We start from the raw sequence: 25,860 nt of genomic DNA on the forward strand, positions 1-25,860 counted from the left end.
ACGAAATGTATGGATGCAGCACTTTCCCCCCTGAGACAGCGGGGAGTGCGAATACTGAATTATCTCGACGATTGGCTAATCCTAGCACAATCAGAGAGTCAGTTAATAACACACAGATCTTGGATTATAAGCCATCTAGAATGCCTGGGTCTAAGAATCAATTTTGCAAAGAGCATGCTATCCCCCAGCCAGAATATTTCTTTTCTGGGAATAGTGCTAGACTCAGTGCAGATGACGGCGCGCCTCTCATCAGAGCGCGCGCTCGCTATTCGGCGCCTTGCAACATCGTTCAGAGCGGGCGCGCGCACCCGTCAAGCGATTTCAAAGGATGCTCGGCCTCATGGCCTCGGCATCAGCTGTACTCCAGCTAGGATTGTTGCACATGCGTCCTCTCCAACGCTGGCTCAAGAGCCGTGTCCCCACTCACGCGTGGCGCTCTGGCCACTTTTTAATCAGAGCGAATCACGGCTGCATAAAAGCCCTGTCGCCCTGGAAAGCCGTCGACTGGTTTCAGTCCGGCGTGAGTCTGGGCGTGAACACAAGGAGAAAAATGATCACGACAGATGCCTCCAAAATAGGATGGGGGGCCCTCTACGAGGGCAGGCCTGTTTCCGGCTTTTGGTCAAACCCGGAAAAACGCCTACATATAAACTGTCTGGAAATGAAACCGGTCGCTTTGGCTCTCAGAGCTCTGCTTCCATACCTGAAAAACGAGCACGTCCTGGTCTGAACGGACAACATGACGGTAGTGTCGTATATAAATCGCCAGGGTGGACTCAGGTCGAGCTCCTTGCACTCGATGGCAAGGGAACTCCTCCTATGGTCCAAGCACAACCTGCGCTCGCTGAGAGCAGCGCATGTGCCAGGCGTTCTGAACCAGGGAGCAGACATGCTGTCCAGAGACAAAGTTCTCCCAGGAGAATGGTCTCTCCACCCCCTGACGGTTCAGTGGTTATGGCAAACCTTTGGCAGAGCAGAGGTCGACCTCTTCGCCTCCAAGGAAAATGCGCACTGCCCTCTTTTCTTTTCGAAGAGCACAGACGCGCTCGCCCAGGTCTGGCCGAGCCGCCCCTTGTATGCCTTCCCCCCGATCGCGATACTACCTCAGGTCATCAGTCGGGTCAAGGAGGAGAAATGTGCAGTGCTCCTGGTAGCCCCGCTCTGGAAGAACCAGACGTGGTTTCCAGAACTGATGCAGATGATGCAATCCGCACCATGGCCGATTCCGCTGAGGCTAGACCTCCTCATGCAAGCCAACGGGATTGTTCTTCATCCCCGCCCCAATCTGTGGGCCCTCCACGCATGGCCCCTCAACGGGTTCCCGGGAACCTCCCAAGTGGAGTGTTGAGAACCATCACTGAGGCGCGAGCGCCCTCTACAAGGCGCTTATATGCCCAGAAATGGAAGGTGTTCAGTGACTGGTGTAAGGCCAAGAACCTGAATCCTGAGTCGTGCGAGGTACCGAGTGTACTCGCCTTTTTACAAGAGCTTTTGGAGGCAGGCCGCACCCCCTCCACGCTCAAAGTGTATGTGGCTGCCATAGCGGCATCACACGATCCTCTGGAAGAACGCACACTAGGGAAAAACGACCTAGTTGTTCGTTTCCTGAGAGGCGCCAGGAGGATGAATCCTCCACGCCCCCCCTCAGTGCCGATCTGGGACCTGGCCACGGTCCTGGACGCACTCAAGAGTGCCCCGTTCGAACCTCTCCGAACCGTGCACCTTAAACAGCTCTCGCTCAAAACTGCGCTCTTGCTGGCACTCGCCTCAGCCAAGAGAGTGGGCGACCTGCACGCGCTGTCATCAAGCGCTGCCTGCCTGGAATTTGGACCTAACGACAGCAGAGTTGTCCTTAGGCCAAAACACGGGTATATTCCTAATGTGCTCTCCACACCCTTCAGAGCACAGGTTATATCTCTTGCTGCGCTATCGTCTCCAGCAGACGAAAGCGACGCTAATTTACTCTGCCTAGTCAGGGCGCTCAGAGTATATTTGGAACGTTCTGCCCTGTTCAGACAGACGGAACAATTATTTGTATGCTTTGGCGGCCGCACTAAAGGTCTCGCTGTTTCAAAGCAGAGAATATCGCGCTGGATAGTTGATGCTATAGCGCTGGCTTATGAAGCCAAGGGCCTTCAATGCCCCTTAGGCGTCAGAGCTCACTCCACGAGGGGTATGGCCTCCTCGTGGGCTTGGTCGAGTGGGATACCTATTGAAGATATCTGTGCGGTGGCAAGCTGGGCCTCACTGTCAACATTTATCAGGTTTTCTACAGGTCCCCTCATTGCATTCCAACATACTATCAGCCTGATTGTAGTATAAACTGTATGCTGAGCATTATCTCCTCCCTTATAAAGTCCGTCTCTGACTGACTTAAAGGGTTTTTTCTGCATATCAGTACATATGTGCTTGTGTTTTACATTGTCCCATTATAAAGCTCGCCGTTGGCCGGCTCGTTGGGTAATTACTTTGCTTTTACGGCTCAGGCATCTGCCTCTGGCTATATAGAGCGAAGTCAGCACGCACGGCGTTTTACATGGTGTTTACTAACGTAACCTCGGTTCCCTGAGAGGAGGGAACGAGTATTGCGTAAGCTGCCGTGCTTGTGCTTGGTCAGTTTGCTTCAGTCGATTGAACCTAAGAACTCTCAGGACGGGGCGCCCATTATATAGCCCTTGGCCACGCCTATCTTGGCGGGCTCTGACGCGCGCGGGCGCGAAGCGCGCTCATTGGTCGGCGCGTTCAGAGTCGCCCCGTCATTGGTCCGAGCAAGTTGCCGCAGCACAGCCAATGACCAAGCTGCCTCGCTCATTGCTGTCTGCTGTGCAGCTGCAATGCGTTTTACATAAAGACTTCAGCATTTCTCAAGAAAAGGAGTTTTCCCATAACGTAAGCTACTTACGCAATACTCGTTCCCTCCTCTCAGGGAACCGAGGTTACGTTAGGAACCGAGTTGTTTTCTGCCATGCCAAATCCTGCATATAGCCTGTTTTTAAAGGGGAAGCGCATATCTTCATGGTGTTGGTTCACCCTGTGTTTTGGTGTTGTTTAAATATAGAATTTGGTCTATTTCTGTTATATTAGACTAAATAGGGGATGTTATTGTTTTTGTGACTGTCTGTTTTGTAGATCATAAAAAAAGGCCCTGCATCAGAGCAACATTAAACCAAGCGATATTTAGCTTTACAGTCTTTATTTCCATGCAAAATGTAATATGAAAGTAAACATTGAGAACATCTTAATAAGAATAAGAATAATTCTTTTCATTTCTTCCAGAAACTTCAGCAAGAGCCTATTTTAGGAGAAGATGAGCCTGTGGGCATGCGGCGGGACACACTTCAGTGGAGGAAATTCATCACAGCACCCTTCGCTCCTTGTTTTAATTACACACAACAAACAGCATAGATGTTTCCTAATAAGATGGAGTCAGAGAGGGTCTCATTACCAGTTCTGAAGGAGAAAGTGGGAGCGCTTTCATAAGCAAAAGAGAGGATTTTTCATGCATACAGAGGAAGCGAGTACAATAAACTGAGTAAATCAGTAACAAAATGAGTTGGCTTGAGAGGTGCTGTGTTTTTAGAATATTTGTAATACATTTTTAGGATGTCTCAGAGTATTGGTTCATCTACATCATATATTTGTGTGATTCAAAGGCCACGCAATGCCAATGAAACATTTTTGGATACCTAAAGGCATAATTCATCCAAAAATTAAAATGTTGAGATCCTCACTCTCACATTGCTCCAAATTAGACTTTCTTTCTTCTAGAAGATATTGATAACAAAATATTCTGAAGAGCTGTTTTTAATCCATACAATAAAAAAAGGAAAATCAGGGACAGTGCTGTTTTGGACCCCATTGACTTTCATTATATGGACACAAACAGTTCTTTACATCTTGCATTCACATATTCCACAAACATGGAAATATTCCAAAAAAGTTGTTCCAAACCTGTATGAATTTATTTCTTCTGCTGAACACAAAAGAAGATATTTTGAAGACTAGGGTAACCAAACAGTTGATGGACCCGATTGACTTCCATAGTAGGGAAAAAAAATACTATGGAAGTCAATGGGGTCCATCAACTTTGGTTTGGTTACCGACATTCTTCAAAATATCGTCTTTTGTGTTCACTGTTCAGCAGAAGAAATAAATTCATACAGGTTTGGACGGTGAGTAGACTAAATGATGACATAATTGCCTTTAAACGTCACGCAGTCACAGTATCTGTGGATATTGTGGCCCATAGTAACAAGGACTCAAGATTTCAAAGGAGTTGCATTGATTCTTGTGATCTGAATCAACACTTGAAACACCGGAGAACAAGTGTGTTCGCTGTATATCAGCATTATCATCTTGTTTGATCTTCGCATTTGCATTAAGCATCTTCTTACAGCATTACCGCTTACCAGCGATAGAGTATTCTTACCTACAATCAAAGGCCTTTTATTTATCACGCATGTTTTTCAAAGTCAGTTCATTTTGGGCATTTACATAGTCAAATGAAACCCTTGGCAAGTTTGCAGCTGCTGTGGGCGCGCATCCGTTATTCAAAAGCAGAGAAAATAAGATACACGGTAAAGGATTCTAAACAGAACACATCTGATCCGCTGAGCAACCAACACGATTGTGACAGTTTTCAGCTTTAATTTCATGAGGGAAGAACAGAATCTCACTCTGCAGGTGAAAAGCATTTGTCTTCATGAAGCAGAAGAACAGCAGCTCTGGGATGCAGATGTCCTGCAGATCACATGGAGCAACACTGTCCTCTACTGACTGAACCATACACTCCGGCTGGGAGGATTCTTTCACATTCAGCTATTACAAACATGAAAATCAGGTAGCCTACAAATATGAGATAATATGGTGAAAGCTTTGCCAAGAACGTGTCAACGTGTACGTTTCTTCCCCAAATCTACATAAGAAAGGTATATATATATATATATATATACAGTTCAAAAGTGGTCAGTAAAAAAAAAAAAATATTTAAAAGAAGTCTCATGCTCACCAAGGCTGCTTTTATTTAGTCAAAAATACAGTGGGAATATTGTGATAATAGTAATATTGCATAATAATAATAATGTTATATAATTAAATATATTAACAGGTTAAAAATAACAGTAACACTTTACAATAAGCTTCATTAGTTAACTACCTCAGTTAACCTGAACTAAGAATGAACAATATTTCTACAGCATTAATTAATCTTAGTTGATATTTCAACATTAACTAATACATTATCAAAAACAAAGGTATTATTAGATAATGCACTGTGAACATGAATAGCTGGATTAAAAATGAATAATACTGTAACAAATGTATTGCTCATTGTTAGTTCATGTTAGTTAATAATACATTTACTGTTAACTAATGAACCTTATTGTAAAGGGTTACCAAAATGACTTTCTAATTGAATTGTTTTCTAATTGAATATATTTTAAAATGTAATTTATTCCAGTGATGCAAAGCTGAATTTTCAGCATGATTACTCCAGTCACACGATCCTTCAGAAATCATTCTTACATGCCTTTCGTAATATTCTGAACGCTGTAAAACAGTTGTGCTGCTTAATATTTTTGTAGAAAGCATCATACATTTATTTTCGGGATTCTTTGATGAATAGAAAGTTTGGAAGAGCAGCATTTGTTTAAAATAGAAATCTTTCGTAACACTATAAATGTATTTATTGTCATTTCTGGTAAATGCCCTTTCTATTCATCTATTAAAGGGAAAAATGGGCATTTTAAAAAAAAAAGTTACATTTAAAGTAACATTTCTGGATGCACTACTACAGCAATGAGAATTTGGAGTGAAAATGAACTCAATACCAAAATCTTAAATACATTATTTGTGTTTGTGTGTGTGATATGAGCTTTTCTTGAGATCACTGGTGGATTTCATTTTGTCTTTTGTTGCAAACCGAAAGCCTGATTTTGCCCGGAAGAATTCAGTGTTTTGTAGCAGTGTTCTCATTAGCAAGTAACGGAAACCAAAAAGTGTTGTTATATGGAGTAATGTTTATTGCTGATTAGAAGTTGAATATATATTTATATATACACTTGCATACATTGTAAAACCAAAAATCCCATACTGTGAAGTATAAGAGATGATGAATGAATGTCTCCAGACTCGCAGTGGTAATGAACTGTAACTTAATCAAACACTGCTGATTGTCTCTGTGGCGCCATCTAATACTGCAACCCAATAATAATGCTGTGGGATTGCATTTCTACACCTATTGTCAGGATCTGGACTAGAATTAAATAAGCAATGACATTTTTTAAAAAGCATTACATAGTGTTGCTGAGCTTTTAAAAGTCTTGCATTTTTAAATAGCTAAAATGTACGAATATTCTAAAGAATAAAAATGGTTCATTGCGATAGAAACCTATAGATGCTTAATTCCACCACTGAATAAAAAAAGGTAATCGGTAGTTTTAATCTCACAATTCTGACTTTTTTCCTCGCAATTGCTAGTTTACAGCTCGCATTTGACTTTTTCCCCTCAGAGTTCCGTTGTAGAAACTCGCAATTGCGAGAAAAAAAAAAGTCTTTATAACTCGCAATTCTGACTTTATAACGTGCATTTGCAAGTTTATATTTTTTTTTTGTGAGAAAAAAAAAAGTTACAATTGTGAGATAATTGTTTTTTTATTCCGTTGTGGAAACAAGCTTTCATAGAAACCTTATTATGTGGAATCAAGACAAAAATTAAATCCCTTATGACCGTAAAAAAAAAAAAAAAAAAAAAAAAAAATAGCAGCGGCATGATGTGAACGGCATCATCAAATCTGTCAGGTTAAAAACCTTATGAACTAAATTCATAGCTGCAAATTCTGAAAAAAAGTGCCTTTAATTTCTGAAGCAGTACATTTTACAGTACTAGTAAAGACATGATTTGCATTGATGTGCAAATTTGTGTTTTCATATGTTGATGCTTTTAAATGAATATTGTATCGATTCCCAGCAATAGTATGAGGATCATTGGTGTTCTACTGTAATGTAGTGCGTCATGAAGGACATCACGGCCCTATGATGAATCATATTTTGAGATGAACAGAGGGCGAGTCTCCTCTCGGCTCGAGATTCAGGCGTCAATCTAAGACAGAGCCATTCGTGCAGAACCATCTATAGCTGCCTTACAATACGGTGAAAGTACAGATGACCACGAAGCCAGTGACCCCATGTGTGCGTTAATATTCTAGACTCAGCCAGATGAAGGAAGTTGCCGCCAACCCTTGCACATTCGCATACATCCAAACCTCTCGCCAAAACATCATAACTCTAGTTTTCCCTTTTCGTCAAGCTTTATTAGATCTACAGCAGATGGAATGGTCCGTTTCACATGCCTGAACCGTGAGCCCCTTGGCTCTGAGCGTCACGTTTCACACAGTCCTCCGTCACACCCTGTGAAGCCAGTTCTGAGAGCACATTGTCCAGGTAGTTGGGGTCGGGGTAGCCGTGGCCGGAGACGTTGGACATCATCTCCGTCTTGTGGTGGATCTCGTTCCAGATGACGGTGTCAGGCTCCCCTGTGGTGCTGGAAGTGCCCACGGTGAAGATGAGGCGTCGTGTCCACGCCACCTTCAGCAGCTCCAGCACCTGAAAACCACATAACCGAGACCCTCAGATTTACAGGAAACACAGTTGCTGGTTTTCTCACAGAGAGAAACGCAAACCAGAGCATTGCACAAAGATCAACATAAAACAAATGCTGAACAAGACCTGTGTCAAGATTCAATATATCGGGCAGAAATCTTGTATCTCCATTTGAATCATTACTAAGGATCACCCTTTTATGTCTGTCCGTGGGTTTTTCAAATATTTAAAGGGGTGGTTGATTATGATTTCACTTTTTTAACTTTAGTTAGTGTGTGATGTTGCTGTTTGAGCATAAACAACATCTGCAAAGTTACGACGCTCAAAGTTCAAAGCAAAGGGAAATATTTTCTTTTAAAGAAATTGCTTTTTAAGGACTACAACAAACGGCTGGTAGGGACTACACGAGCTTCATCCCGGGTTAGTGACATCACAAACCCTAAAATTGACATAAAACCTGCCCCCGGAATACGATTTATAGATTATCAAGACAGAATATGCTAATTAATAACTACACATAAGCTACATAAATTCCTCAACTAACCATTCAGAAATGTTGTCTACATGTTGTCACTTCTTCTCGAGTCTCTCCATCTTTCTGACTCCGGTTTGAACATAAAAGGCTACAAGTTTTTGAAATTTTCAGTGCATGTCTGTGTGAGGTAAAATGACACAAGCTGTTGTAGCTCCGCCCTCTGTGCCGGGAGCAGCAGCTCATTTGCATTTAAAGGGATAGACACAAAAAACGGTGTGTTTTTGCTCACCCTCAACAAGTGACAACTTTAACATGCTTTATAAAAATATCTGTGGGGTATTTTGAGCTAAAACTTTACATAAACACTCTGGAAGATTTAAATTTCTGGAAGATCAGAGTTTTATTTACATCTTGTGAAAAGGGCATTATACCACCCTTTAACCAATGTAAAGTAATAAAAACAGCTTGACTAAACCTCATAACTCCATTGGATCCTTAAACTGTAAGTCAAACCTTTTAAGTCCTCCCTGCCTCTATCGTAAATGAAGTGCCGCACGCATTTTGGACCATCTCTGCTTGTTTGCAATGCAACAATAAATAAAGAACTGATTTATTGAAAAAGTACTGCATTTTCTCTCTCTCTCTCTACTGTGTGTGTGTGTGTGTATGTATATATATATATATATATATATATATTAGGGCTGTCAGTTAAACGCGTTATTAACGGCGTTAACGCAAACCCATTTTAACGCGATTAATTTTTTTATCGCGAGATTAACGGTCTTTTTGGCCTAGCAAACTTTGTCGTTTTTTTCACATGCTTTTGCAACAGGGCGCGGCGCTGCGCTATGAAACCGTATGACACCCATTCATTTCAATGGCTTGCGCCGTGCGAGGACGTTTTGTTGCTTCGTCGACCAAAGCGCAAATGGATCCAGCTAGACCGGACACAAAACAACAGGCACGCGCACACACTTGTTTGGGTCTGCGAGCCGGCCAAATAGTTGGTTAACGTTACGTTTTGAGTGGATGACGAGCGCGAGACGCCGAAATGGATGCCAATAAGATTCTGAATGGAAAGTTTAACTTTGAAAAAGTTGCCAAATGGTTCCATTGACTACACCAAAGTGATCTGTGTGTTTTGTCGTTATGAACTGAGCTATCATCATCGCAGCACGTCCAGTCTGAAACACCATGTGATAATGGCCAAGCAAGCACCATAGCCAAGCACACACACACACACACACACACACACACACACACACACACACACAGCTGATGCGAATGCTCCGCCTCCTCGTCAATATCAGTACCTCGTCAGTATTTCTTTCACCCTTTTATTGATGGACAGTGTTACATTGTGTTACAAAGAAATTATTTGCTCCAAGTGAGAATGTTAGTGTGAAATTGAACACAGTATTGCCAATGTTGTTTTCAATAAAAAAAATGTGCAAAAAGCAAGGAATCCACTTTTTTCATGTTGATAAGAGCATTAAAATGAGAAAAAATAATGAACAAAAAGAAATCAAGAGACTTGATTTCAAAATGTGCGATTAATCGCGAATTAACTATGACATTAATGCAATTAATCGCGATTAAATATTTTAATCGTTTGACAGCACTAATATATATATATTTTAAGGGTTTCACGATTCTCCAAATCCTCGATTCGATTAAATTTTCGATTCTAAGGTCACGGTTCGATTCGATTCTCTCTGTGGGGGGGGGGCTCACACGCAAGGTCTCTCGCTCTCTCCCTCTCTGCCGTGCGCGCGCTATACGGTTTGGAGCACAGTTTTTTTTGTCTCGCATGCACGCTCTTGCTCGCTCACTCTAGATTCCGGGAGATTTTAACTAATTTGCGGCCATCAGGGAGCCGCTATCAATATGCGGGAGACTCACGGAACTTCAGGGAGATTTGGGATGTCTGCAAACTGTGGCTTTTTTGAAGCGCGAACGTTGTCAACATAACTCACTGGAAATCCAGAAAACTTCCACACCTGCGACTTCAATGAAAGAGGAGGCGGTTCAAGTTTTGTCGATGGGTCTCCTGCATCTGCAGTTGCCATGCTATCTTTTGAATGGCTGTAGCTAAGTTAGAGGAGGTTGACCATAGACTCGCAGCACTTCAACACGCGTGTTTTTTCCCGCTTGGCACGCCGACCGGACGGGGCGTGACAGCATCGATGATTCCATTTTTTTAGTCGAAGTCGTGACACCCTTAATATACATATACATATACATATATATATACACACACTGTGTATATATATATATATATATATAGGCTAATGTTTTTTATTTTGCGTCTTTAATAACTAAAATACAATATAACTAAAGACAACTACTGGCCCGACGAGGTGAACAAAAGCAATCCTCACTGTGAGTGGAGCCACATTTACAGTAGCTCGCCGAAATTTCATAAGCAATTTAAAGTCATTTCAATAGGAATTGGGAATTATATGTAAGACGTATATTATATGTAAGAGCGAAACATTTCCCTGTGCAATTTCACCATTTTTGTTTTTTATAGCATTGACCAACAGAAAGATGATTGGTTTGAAAGTGACTTCTAAGCGAGTGCTGCTTCCTGCAACACTTCAGTATTTACAGTGACCGCACCTTTTTTTGAGACAATGATGTTTTAATTGCTTTGTGGTGCATGTGTGTGAATGGTAGCAGGGAAAACCATTGCTTGTCAAGTCAAGTCACATTTATTTATAAAGCGCTTTTTACAATACAGATTGTTTCAAAGCAGCTTTACAGAGATAACAGGAGAAGAAAATAGCATCAGTCCAGCTTGAGTAAGTTCAGTGATGTTTCATTTTTGTTGTAAAAAAGTTATTAATTTAGTCAATTTCTATATATATAGCCGCTCTGGAGAAAACCGTGATGTCATCGTCCAGCTCAGTTCAGTTCTCATATAATGGTGTCGATGCAACCAGATCAAAATTATTGTTGAAAATTAAATTAAATGTTAAATTTAATGTCCCCAACTAAGCAAGCCAAAAGCCAATGGCAACAAAGGTGAAAAAAAGCGACAGTGGCAAGGAACCGAAACTCCACCTTGTGTAACACATGGCACTGGAACAGTTGATTCAGCAACTGAACGGTAATTTAACAGGTTTAATGTGTGAAAGTGGCTAGTGATTCCATATTGTGACGAATGAGAATGGCATGAATCTTTATTTGAACTGGGTCAATTCACTCTATTACCTTTCTGCCTTTGTCATTGTCAGGAAGGAAACAGAAGCGAGGGAATCCTCTGCACGTATACGGCTGCCCTGGGTTTGGGTGCTCAGGGCCCTGCAGACAAAGAGTGCATTAGGATAATGAGTGCTTCGTGCAGGCCAAGGCAAGGACAAAACCATCAGCACACAAAGGAATGAGTCAGTCATGCCCCCAATAAATGCAGATGGACGCCGACGTCAGTCTGCTGGATGAAGACATTTGGCTGGTTCTTAAGGACCTCAAGCACTTATTATAAAAGTTGAAAGCACTTTTCTTATTGGGGAATCAAGGAGCAAATAAATATAAAACAGTACAGCACTACATTGGTTTGCCAAAACAGACCTGTATTCCGGGCGGGATGTTGTAAATGATTTGTATAGTGCCGCAGTCTGGGTGTCCAGGCAAAGACTGAGGAATACTATAGATATCCATGTTGCCCTTTGGTTGGGTGCCGGTCTTCTCTCCGTAAATTGTCTTACATGAGGGGCACTGCAGGCTCCCGTCCTATGGTGTGACAACGTGAGAGAAAATGGGTGCAACAATCTCTTTAAAAGAAATAGTTCATGTGAAAAGAAGTATTTTGAGCTAATAAAATCAATTCTTGTAATTTCATGCACCTATTTTGACATTTTAGAGTAATTCCAGGAATGCATGACGTACACTACCATTGAACATTTTGGGGTCAGTATTTTCTGTTTTGAAGAAATAATACTTTTATTCAGGATGCATTGATCATAAGTGACAGTAAATACATTTATAAATGTTACTTCTTTCAAATCAATGCTGTTCTTTTGAGCTTTTTATTTATCAAAGAATTCGGAAAAAAAAAAATGTATCATGTTTTCCATTAAAATATTAAGCAGCAAAACGGGTTTCAACGTTGATAATAATAAGAAATCAGCATATTAGAATGATTTCTGAAGGATCATGCAACACTGAAGACTGATGATCCTGGAAACTCAGCTTTGCCATCACAGGAATAAATTACATTTTAAAATATATTAACATAGAAAACGGTTATTTTCAATTGTAATAATATTTCACAATGTTGCTGTTTTTACTGTATTTATGATCAAACAAATGCAACCTTGGTGAGAAAAAGAGACATCTTTATTAAAAAAAAACACTTGGGAACACCAAACATTTGAATGGTAGTGTAGATTAGAATACTGTTAAATGAATACTTCACCCAAAAAAAAATTAAATTCTGAAAATAATTTATTTCAAACCCACGTTTTTTGGGGTATTAACAGTATTGCAATTTCTGTCATCCATTCTTGGAATTACCCTAAAATAGATATTAAATAGTTGTATACAATTGACAGTTAAATGTGTTGATAAGATATTGCACACCTTGGTTCCATTGTTGTACATGGCCAGCATGCAGGGCATGTGGAAGGTGTGACCACATTTTGTGAATTTGCCCACAGTGTTAGGCTGAAGCGACTGGGAGCACTCAGCTGGGACCTCATAACCAGACGGGCAGGCCAGGCGCTCCATACAGATAATACAGTCCTGAAAGCACACAGCCAGATGTCACACATCTCATAGGGCAGGGCGTTAAACATATGGGTGAATGTCATCAAAATATGTCCAGGTCATGTTATATTTTGCATACAGAAATTGAAATCTATTTTAGGACCATTACGTTTTTTTTGCATTGTTACATAAAAGTGCTTAATTGTCATGAAAATATGTAAAAATGGTCCTAAAATAGTCTTCATTCTCTTTAACTAATATATTTACTAAAAACTATATTTAACTAAAATATAATATTCTTTTAACTCTGGGGTGAGAAATGACCTGAAAAATGTACAGATTTATGCCAGTACATAAAAACATACCTCATCTGGAACCACAGGCACTTCCTCCATGTATTTCTTGATGACTTCCTCTGGTTTCTGAGCCGGAGCTAAGGACATACACAAGACACATTTTAACCTATGTGATGACATGAAGATTACATTTTCTAAAAGAGTCCATGAAAGCTTAATCAGAGTTTTGTGGCTTGTAATCCATGTCTGTCTGTTCTGATCAATTGTTTATTCATGTACTACATACATTTTTGGCCAATCAAATGCTCTCTCTATAATGAGACTGTCACTGAAGTCAGCATATGCATATATATCACAATTATAAACATTTTCACTTTTTGTGAATTTCTGTAGACACTTAAAAAAAAAAAAATTAATTTTTTTTTTATTCCTATTAGATCATTAATGCACCTAACCTGGCAGAACTAGAATGCTATGTTTGTTATGGTTTCTAAATGAACAAATACATTATGGAAACTGTTTTTCTGAGATGCAGTTAGAGATGCTATGGCATTAGTATCCTTGTATTTCCAAGCCACAACCAAATACCTAATGCAATAACACTAGCTCTTGACTTTCTGAGTCACAGTTTGTTTTAATGAGTGCATTGTTATGCATTATCACACACTGATTATATGCAGACACATATAAGCTCATGTATAAACATTTAACTATTAATTAGATTTCCCCTAGAAAAGAAACACATTTTTGGTGACAGGGTAGGCCGGTTTTGCTTTGAATGTGAAGACCGTGACAATTTAATGTGCACATCAGTTCGTTTTGATGTTACATCAAGGCAATTTTCGCAATTTACTAATGTAAACAGAAGTGTGCACCAATTTTGCGAGCGAATGCAAAACGTTTGAAAGAACGCAAAAGCTCCGAAATATAATTTTCCTCCAATCACCATGTCCCTTTTGGGGCTCCGTACCTAAAACCCCCTTATTACGGTAAAATCTCGCAGCGTGAGGTTTACAATTTATCAAATAAAATGTACAGATCTTAGCAAAATAAATTTGCTAAATGGTTATTTTCGAATATTCTTATATTTTAAGTGTAATCCACAGCCTCAAACAGCTTATTGCTCTTATGAAAATACTTTTGTTACATTTTATAATTAAATGTAATTATAATAAATAAACAGTTCGCATAGTGATTTATTAGTCTAGTAACATATTAATTGAATTCTATATACTGTGAACGAGCATCATCCATCTAACAAAGGCTTTGAAAGTCGCTCATCCAATCAGAATTTAGAGTCAGAACTGTCCGTTAAATATGGCTTCTTTTAATAAATCAATGTTTGATGCTTACTCAGCATTTAACATACCATATAAAAGCACACACTGTTCAGATTACAGACCTTTGGTGTTAGTTTTTAGAGTTTTCAGACAACGCTTAAATAGTCAGTTCAATACGGAAAATGTGTTTAGGATGTTTTAGTAAGGCGATATTAAAGCAGTAAACTAACATCGCTTGTGAGTGTCAGTCTGAACCTAATATCATCTTCTGTATTAAAACACATTAAAATGAAAAGCATTAACCACAACACAGGTTATTTAGGGTTAGAGAAAGAAGGGGAAAAAAAGACCAGGGAACAACTGTTATTCGATAAACCCCCCAGCAGACATCTGTCTGCAGTGTCCCACGGGTGAGCAGGCAGGTGTCAAGCTGAATACCATCAATAGTACATTCATTATGTGATCGAGAGGATGGAAGCAAGACAGCATGACAGCATAAACATGAAAAGGGTGAAAACATGACGGCAGAAGCAAACGATAAATAGCAAAACATAAACATCTCGCAATGGCTGGACGGAGCATGTCGGAATGAAGCTACAGTACTACCCCCCTGGGGAAAATACAATTTGAAAGGAGAATGGTAAGGAAAAGAGCAATTAAACAAAAAGGACAGCAGAAGTTTGCAGGCCAGTGGAGGGCAGGTTCGGTCGGGCTGGTTGGCGGTGCTTAACTACCTGTCCTGGACTGTCTCTTTGCCCTCTTAACGGAGCTGGGCTGGCCTTTGGTGGGCCTGCTGGAGCCACGCTGGGAGAAGGGGGCGGTCATGAAGCGAACTCCCAGTCCTGCGGCTGACATCAAAATGGAAGCCATGCCTGGAACGGCCGGAGGCCATGTGGAGACATGCAGGAGGAAGGGAGGAGGAGGAGTGAAGGAAAGGAAGAGTAATGAGCCAAGAGTGGAGAGGCCAACCACAAGTGGGGCATGCTCTGATGAGGTCAAGAAACGTTTAGGGTCCTTCTCACTTCTGCATCTGATGCAGAGGAAATAATATCGGTGACAAAAACATCCATCTATAGACGCTGACTACAATCCTACCTGTTATTAATATTCGTCTAGGACTAAATGCAGTACACGGGATCCAATTCGCTTTGGAGACTAACTGTGATCCAATCACTCAAACCACCTTCAGAGGAGACATGGGACACATTGGTCTCACAGAGTCAGACTTTTAACTATTTGCATAACGTCTGGTCCATTTTGACAGGAAGAGACCATCTGATTGACATCTGATGACCAAACACAAAACGTGTTGCTTTTAAGTGACGTTAAGGGCAGGACAATTTGAAATCCATTACAACATAATAATAGAACAGCATGAAAAAAAAAAAGCTGCAAGCAAGCAATGCTTCCGGATACATACAAAAATTACATTAAAGCGTTAATCACACCAAGACATATGACCAAAACTGAGCATACTGTAAGCATTACGTTTTTAAGACCGCATGTCAAGTGGCCTGGTTCCACAGACGAGGTTTAGACTAAGCCAGGATTAGGCTTTAGTTAAATAAGGACATTTAAGTAGCTTTTAAAAAAACATTACTGGAGAGCATCTTGAGACAAAACAATGACACTGACATAGTCCGGGACTAGTCTTAAGCCTCGTCTGTGAAACCAGGCGTTTAAGTTAAACAGTTCAACTTTAAAAGTCCCCTAGAAGTCAATAATGACTTATTAAAACTCATCTTTGAAGATCACAAATTTTTTTCGCCGTGAAAATAATTTCTTCATGCCTTAAAATAGCTCAAATGTAACACTGCACCCTTACTTCGTTTGAAAATGCAAATTAGCCCCCGCCTCCACTCGGTCAACTATAGTAAATTCTACACAAGTGAAAATATTTGTTTAATTCAGCCATATAAGCATATGCTAAGCACCCTCAAATGAAAGCAAGAGCACCCTCAGTTGATACTGTAATAATATCATATTGACAAAACAGATTTGGTAAATGCAGCAGTGCGTATTTGTGTTGGCGTTCTAGAGACCGTCCGATGTTTCTATTTACAACGTGTTTTTGCAGCGGTGAACAAAGTGGCCAATCAGAGGCGTTTATTCAGTCAGAATCCACTCGCTGGTCAAAAATCTGCACTCCTGCGAATTGCGCGAAACCTCTTATTAACAAAGTGTAGACCAATGTAAAGAAGGGATTCATTGTGCAATGTAGACAACTTTATTGATTATAATGAGATCACAAAATGAGATGAGTGACAGCTTCGGTCTTCGCAGGTCTTTTAGGCTATATACTATGTAATCCATTCAGAATTTTCAACATAATGGTAATTTATATGATTAGCCTTTAGCAGTGTGTTCGGTTTGATTTTTCAGTTTTAATGGTTTAATTAAACTTTAATAAAAAAAGGTCATTTATTTTGACGGGTTGTCGTGAAGATCTTTGAATATTGCCTGTGTATATATGAAATGACAATGCTCGTAGAGAGCAGCTTTCATTACGATTAAGTATTCATTACTTCAATGAGCTCATTGTATCTGCATTAAATTATTACATTGTTTAAATTAATAAATTTTTAGCTAAATGTGACTTTGTACATGTACACTTCTGAAATACTTAACTTAGACAGTTACCTCTGATGACAGAACACTCTAAATTGTAATATGGACTCATGCACTTTCTGTAAAGCTGCTTTGTAAGGATGTGTATTGTGAAAAGCGCTATACAAATAAACGTGAATTGAATTGAATGAATTTATATATAAACATGGTTACGGTGTATGCAGATTCAGTATTTGTTTTTAGCATATAGTAGTTTTGCATTGATCACTTTATTCAAAACCCACCCAAAATCTCCTCACCTTCACTCTAGTGAAAATTATATTAGAGATGTCACTTCGCTCCAGATCTGTCTATATGTTCCCCAAATGCCTCATTCATCTTGGTGCTGCAGCTGTCAGCAACAAGAACAACAGATATTCAACATCCCCAGACACGCACCATTAGCCTGAAACTTGTTGAAAGGCGAGCGCTTTTAAGACACACCAACACAAAACCCACAAGCTGGTGACTCAGTGAAGCCGCTAATGTCATAAACTGATTTGTGACAAGCAGCCGACAGAAGACAAAAACAGGGTGGAAACGCAAGTCTGTGGCATGAATATACTTGTGACATTCATTGAAGGATGCTAAAGCTAACTTCACTGACTCTCACTGCTCTGGGAAATAATTGAGTGGTTCAAACTGACACTCCCAAGAAACGGTTCAGCTGCTACTGCAGCATCAAACACCTTTCTGCAACGAGGAGGAGACCCCAGTGCATCACTGGAAGGATTTTCTCCTGTGTGGCGTGCGAGTACCGTACCTGCCAGCGCCGAGTTCACACTACTGGATCCGTTCATGTGTAGAGGGATGGTTGGGATGCTGTGGAGACAGAAATATACACACTTTAATGCAGCGTTTGACAATGGCCTTAACTCCCATTACAGGAGTTGTGTCATGTTCTTTTTATTATACAAAAGAGAAAGCAAATTTGATTGGTCGAGATTGTTGTAGATGACCTAGTAAAGATAAAACGAAAGCAAGATACTTTCCAAGGAAATCCCCTGGCTTTCTCAAGCTGTCATGGTGTAATTCATGCTATGCCATCTGATCTGACATGTCTTTTTCATAAACACTCCCGAGTTTGGGGTCAGTAGGATTTTGAAATTAATACTTTTAATCAGCAAAGATTTATTTAATTGATCAAAAGTGACAGTAAAGACATACACTGTTCCTTTTTTCAAAATTGTTTGATTAATAGAAAGTTTACTTACAGCAGAACTGTTTTCAACATTGCAGATAACAATAAATGATTCTTGAATATCAGCATATTAGAATGATATCTGAAGGATCATGTGACACAGAAGACTGCAGTAATGATGCTGAAAATTCCACTTTGCTATCACAGAAATGTTACATTTTAAAGGGGTTATGAATTGAGAAACCAAATTCCTTGATCTTTTGACATATAAAACAACCAAAAACAGTCCAAAAACAGAAACCAAGCTCCGAAAATATACAAGACAGACGCAAACACAGGATTACTCCAGCAACAAAGCGATAAAGATGCCTCTGACTGGATTACAAGACATTTTGAAGAGCCAAGTTGAGGAAAAACATTTCCACATTCTTCGCATTGCCTTCATTGTGATCCGAAGCCTGGATGAACTTTATTTTTAACGAAGTTCCAAGTCAACTCAGTAAGACTGTTGGTTTGTTCGCTTCATTTTACAGTGTATTGATATTTAAACAAGACACAGTTCGACACAGGCTTTTCAGAGAGACTGAATAAAAGACGATGCAGTGCTGACTATATTGAACACACAAGTGTGAGTAACAATGTTTTTACCATGTGTCACTATTGCTTTGTCTGTTAGAGATCGTTTGATATGTACTCACTTTACTGAAAATGATGAACAATGAATATAACAACGACAGTGCGACAAACTATGGCACATTCATTCATAATTCGTTTACGCGAAACACAGTGCAAGCTATTGTCAACTATAACTGGTAACTCCAAGTACTTTATTTGCCGCAACCAAGACTTATAAAGACATAAATGTTTCATCTATGTAATGAGATAAAGACCTTGCTGTAGCGTCTTTGTTTCAACACTAACTTAATATAATAAAAAAATATACTACCTAACATAATATAATAAAATACAATACAATACCACCTCACAAATACATAAGGTATAAATAAAAATGATTAATTACCATGCTGTTGCAGACTGGAGTATCCTTGGTATTTATTTAAGGTGTAGGGTTGATGTCTGATTCGGGACTCAAACATGTAGGCCATAGCGAACATCGCACAGTTTCAAAACAATGAATGCAGTTTAAAAAAAAAATGCAGTTCATGACCCCTTTAAAATATATTAAAACATATTTTGAGACTTAAATTGAGACATAAGAGACTTTCAAAACAAGCATTAAAAACAATTACAGATCCCAAACTTGTGGGGCAGTGTAGCTGCATATAATAATAATCTACACTACCCCAAAAGAAGATGACAAAAGAATAATGAGTACACAAAAATTAATCCAATCAAAATCCATTTCCATTTTTGCAAATATGTTCCACTGGTTGATATGACAGTACTCTGCATAGATTCAGCATCGTACAATGTTTTCAGCAACAGTTTTTGGATAACCAATAACCAATTTCCCACAATGACAAGTGTTCTGCAAACTGGGTCATGGATATAGAGTAAATCCCTCCCATTTTATCCATACGGCACAGATGTTTCTGCTACTTACATAACTGCATTTACAGCTTTATCTCAGTAGTGGCGCTACAATTCGCAACAATTACAGCTCACAGTACACTCCCACAGTCATCTGAGAACCGCATGACACAGTCGGGTGTGATGAGGCCATATGCCAGGAAATATTCAGCTCTTCACTCGGTGTAAAACTAACCAGCATAAACTGTGCATGACAAATTAAGCACCAAAATTTTAACTTAAGGTTAGGGATTTGAATAAATTCTTAAACTTAAGCATTGAGCAAATCTGAGCTTCTGTAAACAACACTAATACATTTCATAAGCTTCGTCCAGATTGTTGATTCTTTTTTTTATTACTCGGGTTACACTTTTCAGCGAGTGATTTTGGTAGCAATCATGCCACAGATCATATCTACAGGAGGTGTACTTTGTCCATATGAGAATCAAACTAAGGTCAGATATGGATGCTAGTGTAAGTTGAATAAGAAGTGAGAAAAACATGTCTAAAATTTCCTGGTTCCCCTTTCAACCTAGTTTACCAGAAGAGAACAATAACTCAAATCTGGGTCTTCCCCTTTCAGTCAGCACAGTGAGCGCAGACTTGCTCTCCTCCAAGTGTCCTAAAGCAGACCTCTACTCCTGTACATCCACACAGACGAGAGGATATGACACCATTACACAGAGGAAAAGACAATTAGGGGGACAAAAGGGAGGATGATCCTTACTGCTCTTGAATTAAAATTAGTCCAGACTGAGAGAGGAAATTATCATGCTATCATAAGCCATGTTTATGCCAAAATGTGCATAAATTCAAAAAATCGTTTATGCGCTCAATTGAGTCGGATAAACTTTGTATCTGATAAGAAAACACGCGCATAAACTATTACCGAATAAATCCCGCATCAAAAAAGACATGGCTTTGCGATGGCAACTTTGAATGGAAACATAGCTTAAAGTGGTTTTTCCGTTAATCCCACATTTTAAGTAGAAAAACCATGCTCGAAATGTGAAGCTCATATTTGTGAATGCATTTACATTGCATGAATACAATTCTTACCTAAAAATATTGATCATTTATTATTGTATTTATGATTCCATAAAAATATTATATCAATTTAACTGCAAATTTGTAGTTTTACTGTGGGTCTACTAGTTTTGTTGCTGTGCTTTGCAAACTTTGCATATTTTAACGTCTATTCGGAAACTTAAATTATTTCATTGTCAGTTCCTTAATGCAAAGACAATTCTGGTTGCACTTTATTTTTACAGTATACAAGAACTGTCCTGAACTATTACTGAGTAATATAGCCTAAAGGTACTACATGGACTACCAAAAATGGAAATGATGTCATCATTTAAGGTGTGGTCACATTTACAGTTGCTCTGCAAAACAGCGCAGGCGAAATCCAGTAATTCCAACAGAAATCTGGATTCTGGAGTTTTGTGTAAGGGGCCGAATATTTTCCCACGCAGATTTTCACTCATTTTCAAGTTGGTCACATTGCGCTGACCAACAGAAAGCTGCTTGGTTTGAAACGTGACTTCTGTGTGAGCTGTGCTTCATACATCACTCCACTAAAGGCCTTTTTTTACATGTGAAATTTAACTCTTTTTTTAGTTTTTTAATAGTTCATCGAACACGAAAGAAGATATTTTAAAGAATGTTGGTAACCAAACAGTTGTGGATTCCATCGTCTTTCACTATATAAACAATCAGACATTTCTCAAAATATCTTCTTATGAAAGTCACAGGTTCGGAATGACACGAGGGTCAGAATTGATGACAAAATTTTCATTTTAGGCCAAATTATCCCTTTAACATGGGTAAAGTTTAAGTTTGGTTCTGGGTTAGTGCCTGGTTATTACACAATAATTACATACTATGTCATACAGAGAAAGAACTATAAAATAAAAAGCTTTTTTTTTTTGTAACTAATAACCAAGCCAAAATTATTTTCTGCAGTAATCAAAATTATGCCACAAATGGATTCACAGAATGACTGAGCTTAAGCCTACAAAAACCACAAGAGAACGGACACAATGGCAGGAAGGAGAAGACCACAGTAGATGATGAAATACAACCTTTTGACCTTCGGTGTCATTTAAAATATGTGGGTCAAACATCTTGTTTCCTTATGACCAAAAGCCATTGAGTATTTTTAAACTGCTCTCTGTAGGAGAACTTCCATGCTTGTGTGCAAAGTCCTTGAAAATATGGATAAAATACGTCTTTCCCTTAGGGAAAAAAAAAGAACTATGGTGGTACCATGATAGATTGAAAGTATCAGATGGCATTTACAGAAGTATTTTAAAAATATGATAACCTGCATTTTCAACTATTGAACTAGGCCTAGTAGTCTTACCTTAAGCCATTTGAGTGATGACCAAAAGCCTGCGGCTGTCCTGTGGGATGAGCCACTGAGGTGGGGGTGCTCCATGGGTTGTTCCATAACAGGTTCCCCATCGAGAGAGGTCTTCTGGGGTAGGGCGAGTAGGCTGAAGAGGAGCTGGTTCCAGGAAGTCTCCCAAGCTGCGTCTGGAGGCTGGGTCTGTTGGCTTGCCCCGCGGAGAAGGAATGCCGTGACCGGCTCAGCATGGGTCCGGCGGTGCTGCTATTGCTCACGCACTGGTGACAGGTACAGGCCGGGCCCGAGTGAATAACCGACCCAGACGTGAGAGGATACGGCATGCTGCCTTGTCGCCTGACGCGCCGCCTGAAGCTAGAAGACTTGTTGACTTGCTCTAGAGCGGTGAGGTCCACAATGTAGTTGTAGCCCTGTGGGCTCAGGTCAGCTGTGGCCTGCCCTGCCTGGTAGCTGTGCTCCAGCAAAATGGATGTTCGGATCTCGTACGCCGTCCACCCACCCTCATCATTGGCCCACTCCCAGAGAACGCCACTGCCCAGGGCAGAAGACTGCGGGAACAGGGATCGCCGAACGGTGCGCATCTTTCCTACAGAGGGTTCAACAAAAACTTTCACAGTAATTGGAACAAGAACATTTCTCAATCATAAAATGTGCTTCTCTTCTAAAACATATGTAAGAAAGAGCTGCTATTTCATCCAGCAAATACGCTGTGCATCCTGTCGAAATCTGTACGCTTATTTCCTGAGATTTTTTTGTCTCCTCTTTCCTGTTCTTTTCCATAGAGACCACAGGTGTCGAAAGTCATTCAAACATCCCCCAAAACAAGCCTAATCTCCAGCTAACAGACCAAACGCCCATGTGTCCTACTGCAGCGCTAAACAGCTTTACCCAGCAGGCTTAATGACCTGAATGAAGCATAAATATCATACATTCGGAGCAACTGAATTAGTTTCAGCCAGCATTCACAGTTCACATTAAGCTTATTTCACTCTGTAGATTATGGAAGCACTTCCTTGACAACTGGTAACACATTTACTTAATCCAAATGAGCAATAAGCATACATTCTTAACACTCCGTTAAACATAGTTTATGGGTCATTAATAAAGATGTCCAAGATTATATTTTAAATCTAGTCTAAAACGCTAATTAGATATAAGTCCTTAAAAACTTATCAGATAATTAGATACAATTTAAATTCAAATTAGATAAAAAGCTCTTTTTAAAAATCTGCGTACTGATGCGGGTTTTAAAGGTTTTTGGAAAAAAAAACTAAACTAAAAATGTCAAGTGTAAAAGTAAATCAAAAATAACATACCATAAATACTTACGAGTGTAGACAAAAAAAATAGCAGTATATATACTTATCACATACTATCATACACATATCAAATATCTATACACACAATACTGCTCAAAGGTTAGGAGTTAAATCTTTTCTTTAAATAAATTAATACTTGTATACAGCAAGAACACATCAAATGGATCAATACAGTAAAGACATTTATAATGTTACAAAAGTTTTCGATTACAAATAAACGCTGTTCTTTTGAACTTTCTATTCTGTAATAAAATGTATCAGTTTCCACAAAAATATAAAGCAGCACAACTGTTTTCAATATCGATTGTATTAAGAAGAAATGTAAGTAATAGCTGTTGAAATTTCAGCTTTACAATGAAATACATTAATTTTAATGAAATAAATTACATTTTACAATTACATTAACAAATAGAAAGTTGTTTTGTAATAATATTTCACAATTGTACTGTTTTTTTTTACAGATTTGTGATCTATGTTTACAAATATCACAACTTCTTTAAATCAAGAATTGTTTTGAAAGTAGTCAGGACGTTTATTTAGGAGTTTCACAATTTTACGTTTCACAACCAATGTTTTGGTACAAGTTCCATGTTATTATCATGTTATTTAATGAGATATCATTCAATAACACAGTTAGTGTTAACAAAAAAGTACCATGTTTTTGAATATGTAGTGGAGTTCACTGGAGTTTGAGTTGACTGGAGTTCTATGTAGATGCTACACGAATATGGTAACGATTCATATTCAGTAGCTAAGTTACTATTAACGTACCATGAGCATACTTTTTATAAGTCTGCATAAGTAGTTTAGTGAACGGGCTGTGTGAGGTCCCACTCACCGGTGTCCTGTCTGAACTGTTTGAGGTTGGGGATGTCGATGATGTAGGCAGACAGGCTGGGGTCCGCCTGAGCCAGACAGATGCTGCTGCTGCTGCTGCTGGGGGTCGATGCTCCTCTCTGATGCTGGAGACACTGCTCGATGAAGCTGCACACCTGTCCAGTGTAAGGCCTCCAGAAGCCCAGATCATCCTGCCATTCCCAAACCACCGCCATCGGCTGAGCCTGTCCTGGCATCCCAGAGGAGGAGGAGGAGGAGGAGGAGGAGGATGATGGCGATGCGAAAGACGGTCCGTTTCTAGACCCACTCCCTCCGGAATGAAAACTGGAGCCTGTTGCCATTTTGTCAGATAGAAAAGATCCCAACTGACCGCCGGCGACGAAATAAGCTGGAGTATATAGCAATGTGACGATTTGGCCCAGCTAACAACAACAACACCCTTTCAGTTGCACTTGATTTACAGCCAGATAGCCCGCTAACTAGTCGTATTCTGTAAGATATTAATCAATGTCGCCACTACAGTGTTTTATCCAGTAGTACACGTTAATTTAACCGCAGATTTGAGTAAAAAACCACTGACGTCGCATCATCTTGCTCGGTTGCTAGAGTCGCAGCTTCAGACTAGCCGCGTCTCGCTCTTTTCTTCGCCATTCAGTGCGTTACTGTACGGCTACCAGCCTCATAAACCACTACCAGATAATATAACAGCTACTATTTTGTAGACAGCAGACTAAAGTTGTCAGGTGGCTTATAGAAGCACACTGATGGACATGGTTTTTTTTAAAGTACGCAAGGGTTGTATAGTTACTTGCTCGCCTGCTGTGTGTGTTTGTGTCGCTGGTGGTGGATTCCCATAGATACACACTGTGAAGCCAGACACAGAACACTCCCCTATGGAAATCTGTTTTTACATTTCCCCTTACATTTTACAGGTTTAAAATAAATTAAAGTGGCTAGTTGTTTTAAATTACTAGCATTTCCCGGTGCTACATGAAGTTTACTTACTCTGGCCGTTATCAGATTTTGTCTCTGTTAGTTAGTGTCTGCATTGGCGACTTTTATTTTGAAAGTCATTAAATTAAGCCAATGTGACAAACGGCAAAATAAAAGTCCCTCTATATACTTATTATAAAGTACAAATACGCGCGATTTGTAATATACTAGTTTTTCCGAAACTGAAAATGATGCCATCATTCACTGGTATTTTTTCTTTCTAATTTGCTGTCAGAACAGATTCGTCAGGATATGAATTCGGTTCAGGAAGCTGAACTGTCTGGAGAACTAGACGAGTCTGATTCGTGAATCAGTTTTTGTGAATTGAATCTACTGAAAAGATTCAACTCAAATGAATCGATTTCGTAAGTTAGGGCGAATGTCAAGATTTTCAGTAAGTAATGTTGTTTATAATAAATAATGTTTCACTATTAAAATTATGTTACGCTGAATAGGGAAAATTATTCGCATCAATAACAAATGGCGATTAAATAATGACGATTTGGGGTGAATTATCCCCTTAACACCCTGTAATTCTGTTTATTAACTTTAAATGATTGCTTGAAGTTCAAGTTAATGGTAAAAACTACTCTAGCAAAGGTACAGCAGTGATGGTGTTTTAACTTTCATCTCCTTATACGAGTATAATGCAGTTATGAAACACTGCAGACATGAAAATGTTTGAAAATTTGGGATTCAATTTAA

At 39.5% G+C, this 25,860-nt stretch overlaps 1 protein-coding gene across 2 annotated transcripts; it reads right to left on the bottom strand.

The window, feature by feature from the left end:
* Nucleotides 1-6,619: 6,619 nt before the first annotated feature.
* On the bottom strand, nt 6,620-25,039 carry dtx2 (deltex 2, E3 ubiquitin ligase). Of its 2 annotated transcripts, XM_056252879.1 has the most exons (9): nt 24,164-25,039; nt 22,004-22,592; nt 17,731-17,789; nt 15,095-15,232; nt 13,150-13,217; nt 12,659-12,820; nt 11,648-11,809; nt 11,291-11,380; nt 6,620-7,602 (listed from the first exon to the last, which is right to left on the bottom strand). In XM_056252879.1, exons 1-9 carry the CDS (start codon nt 24,501-24,503, stop codon nt 7,342-7,344), a joined length of 1,869 nt encoding a protein of 622 aa, XP_056108854.1. In that variant the 5' UTR covers nt 24,504-25,039; the 3' UTR covers nt 6,620-7,341. The 2 variants fall into 2 exon arrangements, with proteins under 2 accessions (XP_056108854.1, XP_056108855.1); XM_056252880.1 differs by lacking the exon at nt 15,095-15,232 and having other exon boundaries at nt 6,621-7,602; nt 24,164-25,038.
* Between the last annotated feature and the right edge of the window lie 821 nt (nt 25,040-25,860).

This window comes from Rhinichthys klamathensis, unplaced genomic scaffold (assembly GCF_029890125.1).
Source record: "Rhinichthys klamathensis goyatoka isolate OS25496 unplaced genomic scaffold, OSU_Roscu_1.1 h1tg000099l_1, whole genome shotgun sequence".
NCBI classification, from domain to species: domain Eukaryota; kingdom Metazoa; phylum Chordata; class Actinopteri; order Cypriniformes; family Leuciscidae; genus Rhinichthys; species Rhinichthys klamathensis.